Raw genomic sequence first — 7296 nt, forward strand, 5'->3', positions numbered from 1 at the left:
CTCAAGTCATCTGGCACAGTAGCTGATTTAAATGATTGGTTACACCCCACAGTTAGTAATTCTGCAATTTCACATTTGCATTCCTTCAGAACTCTTGGGTGAATCCAATCCGGTTTTGTGCTCACATATTACTGTTTAATTTATCTATATCCTGATGACAAGTGCTATATGAGAGCAAAGTTTTATTATTAAGCCCTGCGTGAGGGATCCCTGCATAGCCAACTGCTGGGTCCCACCCCACTCCAGGCCCAACCAGCCATGGCACGGCTTTGGTTCTGCTAAATGCACTGGATTCCAGATCCAAGTCCCTATTTTAGCCTCTAAGTACTGTGGCAAAGCTCTTCCTCTACCTTGGGGGGGTCCAGCACTTCCTTTTAGCAGTAGGTCAGAGAATTGCTTCACTTCTTAGTGTTTCTTCCACCCTCACTGGTGAGGGAAGGTAATACAACCTCTCTAAGATGGCTGCTCCCTGCTGGCTCTCAGTTCTGTCTCTGGTTCTCAGAGGCCCTTGGCTCTTCACTGAAGCTCTTTCCCCTCCAGTGAATGGGTTCTAAGGGGTGGGGCCCAGTCCAACGCTTGACTCCGGGCCCCAGCCCTGGGACCCTACAAGTAGCAGCCTCATGCTGTGGCTTCAGAAAAGATGCTAGCTTCCCTGGGTTACTTCCCCATGCCCCTTGATTTAATGTCCATAGCCTGCTCGGACGGGGGTCTTTCCTGGCCTCCTTGACAGGGAAGGTTCTTGACGATTCACAGCCTCACTGGCCATGGTAGTGCCCAACCAAATGTCCAATTCAAAATTTCCCTTCTGGCAGGGTCTCTTCCCTTAGACCTCCAGGCCTGGGAAAGGTCCTTTTCCCTCTTCGGGCAGGGTTTTCTTTGAGCAGGGGGTTGGACTAGATGACCCTCCTCTACCATAACCATAACCCTACATAACCATTATTTGTCTGATTTGCTGTAGTGCAGCAAGATTACAGCAGTAACAGCATCATCGATACCAGTCAGCCACCCTCGAGGGAACCCTGTGACTCCTCTGAGCCGTACACACAGCGCTGACAGCCTGGATTGCAGGAATAGAGCTTGCGGCAGGGCTTGCGCTGCTGTCCAGTTTGGTGGCAACACCGAGCATCCCCTGGGATTGGGCTTCCTGCAGTTTGCCATTGGCCGTGACGGGGTTAAAGCTGGCACACACTGAACCAATCAGCTGAGCGTCCCAGGTGGCCAAGTGGCCCCCAAGGAAATGGGCAAACATGCTTCATAAGGACAGTTGCAGCCTGTCTTAGCAGACACTGCCTGCTGCCCGTGCAAGCTCTTCACTGACTCCTTCTCCGTTAGGGTGCAGATCTCTTTTGGCTGCTGCTCCCCTTCTCGCAGGCATTGGGTACGTTGGCAGGTTTCTCTGTCTTTAAATCTTTCAAATGCCAAGGGAAGGGTAAAGGCTGCCAGCTGTTGAAATGTGCAGATGTTCTGTGCAGCGGCAGGTGACTCTGCTGGGCTGTGGGTGTGACTCAGTGACAGGGGCTGGAGAGCAGGTAGCACTAGGTATCTGGGGGACCCTCCACTCCATGTGTCCGTGGTCTGTGCGGGATCATTCCAGGTACACAGAAACCTCAGATTCAAAGGGAGCTCGGAGTGTGAAATCCCCAGTGCCCTGAGTCAGGGTTTCTCAATGGGTCCCATTTCGAGAGGTGCCGTGTGTTCTGGGACTGAGAAGAGCCAATGAAATATGTGTATTTCCCAAATCACCTCATGTTTATTTGCTTATGGGAATTTCTGTCCTGTAGAAACCCCTCACAGTTACAGGGCATCCTGCATCTCTGCCCCCCTCTCTGGTCCCCAAATGCCAGATGACAGCCTGGTCCCTTTCCCTCTCCTGGGGTGGATTCCCACCGTTCTCTCACCCTCAGACTGGACCCTGGGCTACAGCACAGGCTGGGTCAACTGGGTTTGCCCCGCAGGTCAAACGTATTCTGCGACTTTGCTTCTTCCCTTTGGGAGTCTGTGACCTGTGGTGATCAGCCACAATTGCCTTATGTGGGAGAATCAAAGCATTTTAAAACAATAGTCTGTATGTGACTCTTATCTCAAGCACCCCCACTCCTTTGGGAGTAAGGAGAATGAGCATCTTGACTTCCCCATGCTTTGTGTGTGTGTGTCTGAGTCTAAAGCGTTTCTCAGAACCAACTGCCCAACCATTGAACTAACACCTAACACTGGCGAAACAAGCTGTGTAATTTGGCTGGAGCCTGGAAATAGGTTCATCTCAGCATGAAGCTCAGGTGCTCTCTCTTCATCTCCCTGCAGTGAGAGCTGGCTTTTCTTGAGCTACTGTTTCCCTTCCTGTTTGTTTTCCAGCAGCCTGCTATTAAACTAGGACTATATAATACAGTGCACAGACAGTCAGAGAGAGAGAGAGAGAGCAATAGATGACTTTCATCTGTGAAATGAAGTTTGATTTCCATGAATACTCATGTATTTCATTTTGAAACCTGCTTCCCGCAAGCCCTCATCATAGCTGAGTAACAGGTGCTGCGTTACAGTGAACTAGAGCAGTGGTTGCACCTGGTGGTTGTACAATGGACTAGACCAGACCCTGGGGGTCTGCAGACTATGTATAAGATTTACAAAGTTATTCGCACCTGCATTTGACATTTTGTAGGGGTTCAGATATGAAAAAATGTTGAAAACCGGTGTACTAGAAAGTGGGAGCCCAGGGAATAAATATTGTATATGCTGCTCCCAAAGCCTGCACTGCTGCGGTTAAAGACTGCAGAATGACATCAGAGAACCAGCAGAGAACCAGTCATCTATGAACCCAGGGATAGAGAACTTAGCAGCTGCAAAGGATTCCCCAGTTTTTTGTTTGCTGATAGAATGAGGGCCAAGAGGTTAAAATGTTTTCAACTTCTCAGAAAAGCAAGATGACACACATTACGTGTTAGGTCCCCTTCTAACGTGAGAAATCACTCCTGAAAGAAGGTGTGAGGGGAAAGAATGGGTCCATGTCTGTGTGCTAAAGTATGGTTCTATAAATGTTATGCCAAAACATTTCATCATAATACAATTACTACAAAACAAATTTTCATTACATGCATGTCTATCGAAAGCCAACAGCAGAGATGATGCAGAAAGATTAACTTTACTACTTAACGGCTTTTGCTTTAGAAAATTTCAGAGGTATTCCAAATTCTGTTTGCAATGGGTTGTGCTCTTAACTCTTTGTTCAGTGAGCAGTTGTATGATTATGTCTCCTGGTTACAAAGCAGAAGCTGTTTGTAACACTTACATTCAGAATTATGCACACAATAATTCTGCTATTATTGTGCAAAATGTTTCAAAAAATCATGAAACAATAGAACCACTGGTCCATGTTTCAGGAAAGAGTAAAAATGAGGTACAGTCAAAGGGTTTATATAGTGGCTGTATGTATTTTAAGCCCATCACTGGTTACATGGGCGTCGCTGTAGTAACTTGCACTCTCAACTGGTTATTAGTGCAAAACCAGTTGTAGCAGGGTGTTGCCGTGCCTGCCCTGCTTCTGCTTCTGCTGAGTTCACAAAGTCAATGGGAGATCCTCAGATTCAGTAACCACTGGCGCAGTTTTATTTACAGGTTGTGCTTCCACCACCTTTTCACCGTACCATGCTGGCCTTCTAGCATCTGCACCCAGCAGGGAAGACCTATCGCTCTACTTCCACCTCCTGCCTCCCTCCCTTGGCTTCCCTCCTCTCAGCATTTTATGCAACCCCCATGCTGACTGGGGAGGCAGCTGTCTCTGGTTCTCTAACTAGGCGCAGGTTTCTCTCCAGCCAGCTTCAATTCACCTCCCTAACTGGAGCTGGCATGACAGAGGGTAGACTAAGCAGTTCTTGCTCAGCACCCTGTCACACTGGTGTTTGCACTATTCACCATTTGGGCCACCAATCCCTCTCCCACCCAGCAGAAGTAACTCACGGGAGGTGGGATAAATCGTGGCAGTGTAGATGCCAGATAGATATGTTTCCTTTATTACTGATTTATTCAACTGCCCCTGTGAATTTAAAATAATAGTGATGTTTAATTTCAGTCTGTTATACCTCTAGGAGAGTAAAGAGTTAAAACCTGGACAAATGGTCCAGCCTACGTTACAGGGAATGGGGTCATGGCATGGACAAACCTTGTTTCTGCTAAATGGTATGAATTCTAGTTAGACTCTGTTATCTCTCTTCTTCTCCTCCCTTTCTGGCCATCTGTGCAGGGGATGAGTCTATCACCACTCCTGCGCAAGGCCTTGGTGAGAAGAAAGCGTTATCTTCTTTCCCCCACAGGCATATCTTTACTTCAGAGACTGTTAATGTAAAATTAAGAGGTTTTAGGGTGATGTGCCTGCCCTCTGTATGGTAATCCTGTGAACAACAGACAGGGGCGGGTATAATTGTATTCATCATGTAGTTGTTAATATTCATTTATAGGTGTCAATGTAACCGAATAAGATATATGGGGAGTTGCTGGAAATGTATCCATTTACATACTGGTATGGATAAAAGAATTGTAAAGTAACCCCCCCCCCCCCCCCCCCGGTCACTGACTCTCAGCGTTGAAGTGGAACAAGCAGGTAATAAAGGGTACCATCTCCCCAATCCACCCCAGGGACATCCTGTTTGGTTATTTCTAAGATCACCATATGTCCTTAATTTGTTCAGTAAAGGTGTGTTCACTCTAATTTAAGTATATTGTATGTTTACTTTGCATAATTGCATTGCTGAGTTAGAGCTATGTCACAGATTATTATAATTATTAGACTAGGTTTAGTCCTGGAAGCTCCCAAAGCATGCTATTGAGCGTGTACACAGTCCAGTCAGGTGGACGCACTGTCAATTTTAAATTCATTTAAGAATAAAGAGACTGCAGCAGAGGGGTGGATAAAGGATTCCAACTTATCCTACATCATCACTGGGATACTCAGGATCTCCTGTGTTGTCAGCAACCTTAGGCGTCCTTGCACACCAGTGAGTGTTGCCTGCTCCTAAGTAACCCAGAAAAAGAAGGGAGTTACAGAAATATCTACAGACCCCTCGCATGAGGAGAGGATGAGGGTCCTGTGAGGATAAAGAAAATCTTGTGGGATGATCGACCTCCCTGCAGCCAGACAACACTGATGGGGCAAAGCATTCATATTATCTTGGAGGGATTCTTAGAGGTCAGAGTGTATCACCAAGAGCATTTGGTAAGTGAAAGCTAATAGACCCTGAGTCTGATTGAATTTACACATGTAAATCTGGAGTGATGCTGTTGCAGTTGAGGTCGAGGTTTCTGATTTCAGAACCTGGCACTAAGAATTTTTGCTGTGTACTGCAAAGAGGCAGAGGCGTAATTTGTAATCTCAGTAGTAGAAAAAAAATAAGGAGGGAATGAAACACATTTATAAATAGCATCAGTGCAGGACAGATGAATACAGAGACCATTTTCACTATGTGGTCAACAGGGTCACAATTATTATATCACAGAGTGCTGAAGTAGGCTGTGGAACACACAGCCACAAGATATCAATGGGACCAAGAGTTTAGTAGGATTCAAAGAGGGACTGGGTGTCTATATGGGTAATCAGATAATCTACTTACTGTAGTGAAGGCTTTTTAAACTGGCTTGGGTGGGCTATAAATCTTCCTGTTTTACACCATAAACTATGTCTAATTAATGCCTGGCAGAAGGAATCTTTCCCTGGGAGCAGAATATCTTACAACTGTCTATTGCAGGGCTTCTTTTACGTTTCTTTGAAGCTTCTGATACTGGCCACTGGATACTGGGCTAGATGGACTACAGGTCTACTCCAATCTGACGATATCTATCTTTGTATAGGTGGTGTACATAAGAATATAAGAACGGCCATATAGGGTCAGACCAATGGTCCATCTAGCCCAGTATCCTCTCTTCCAACAGTGGCAAATGCCAGGTGCTGCAGATAGAATGAATAGAACAGATAATCATGAAGTATAAATCCAAGACTGTGCTTTTGCTGATCTTGCCTAAGCTCCTGGAATCTCAAGACTTCAGCTGAGAGCAGAATGATGTCTCATTCAATATCATCTAGTCTCCTATAATTTTTCTTTTCAGGAAACAAAATTCAAAACTGCCTGGACCTGCTCAGAGCATTATGTCAACTATCAATGACACCAAATTCCAACCTGCAGTCTTCCTTCTCACCGGAATACCTGGGCTGGAAGACGTCCATGTATGGATTTCTATCCCCTTCTTTTTAATGTACGTTATTTCCATATTAGGAAATTCATTAATTCTATTCATTATAAAAACAGATCCAACCTTCCATGAGCCCATGTACATTTTCCTTTCCATGTTAGCCATCACGGACCTTGGCTTATCGATATCCACCATGCCAACAACACTGGGCATATTCTGGTTTAACTCTAGGAAGATCAGCCATGATGCCTGTTTTGCCCAGCTGTTCTTCATCCACTCGCTTACATACACTGAATCCTCCGTGCTCTTGGTCATGGCCTTTGATCGCTTTGTTGCGATCTGTAACCCACTGAGATATGCTTCCATCTTAACCCCCCCAAGAATATCCAAGATGGGACTGGTGTCTCTGTTTAGAGGGGTGGCCCTAGTATTCCCACTCCCCATTCTCCTGAAACAATACCAATACTGTCAGGCCAGTATCCTCTCTCATTCCTACTGCCTGAATCAGGAGGTCATGACGATGGCTTGTTCAGATTTCAGAGTCAACATCATATATGGGTTCTTTATAACAGTCTTTTCAGTGGGGTTGGACTTGCTGTTCATCTTTCTATCGTATGTGATGATCCTCAAAAGAGTGCTGAGCATCACTTCCCATGCGGCGCGCCTCAAGGCCCTGAACACCTGCGTCTCCCACATCTGCATCGTCCTGCTCTTCTACATGCCGGGGATTGGCTTGTCTGTGATATACAGATTCGTGAAGAACTCTTCTCCCTTGCTTCAGAATGTCCTTGGCAACGTCTCCTGGCTGATCCCACCCATGATGAACCCAATTGTGTAGAGCGTGAAAACCAAACCCATTCGTGCAAGGATAATCAGGGTGTTCATTAAGTGAAGGTTAAGTTCATCAGGAGCTCACGGAAATTAAACCCCTGTAACTGGCTCCTTGCTATCCAACATCTCCACATCTCAGGGGGAGCACTGGGGCAGTAGAGAATCCTACCGGTACAGCTCACATGTTGGTCCTATGATTTGGACACTACTCTGTAACTCGAGGTCAAAGAACACACAGGGAGTGTGTGGAAGATTTTGGAATTAATGTGAGTTGCCTTATTCCTGGTGCCC

At 46.0% G+C, this 7296-nt stretch overlaps 1 protein-coding gene across 1 annotated transcript; it reads left to right on the forward strand.

Moving 5' to 3' along the window:
* The first annotated feature begins 6130 nt into the window (after positions 1 to 6130).
* LOC137149993 (olfactory receptor 51G2-like) lies at positions 6131 to 7012 on the forward strand. Its single transcript, XM_067543640.1, has one exon. The coding sequence runs from the start codon at positions 6131 to 6133 to the stop codon at positions 7010 to 7012; it is 882 nt and encodes a 293-aa protein (XP_067399741.1).
* The last annotated feature ends 284 nt before the right edge of the window (positions 7013 to 7296 follow it).

Source organism: Emydura macquarii, unplaced genomic scaffold, assembly GCF_026122565.2.
Source record: "Emydura macquarii macquarii isolate MOO-44397 ecotype Brisbane River unplaced genomic scaffold, CSIRO-AGI_Emac_v2 contig_934, whole genome shotgun sequence".
Lineage (NCBI taxonomy): Eukaryota > Metazoa > Chordata > Testudines > Chelidae > Emydura > Emydura macquarii.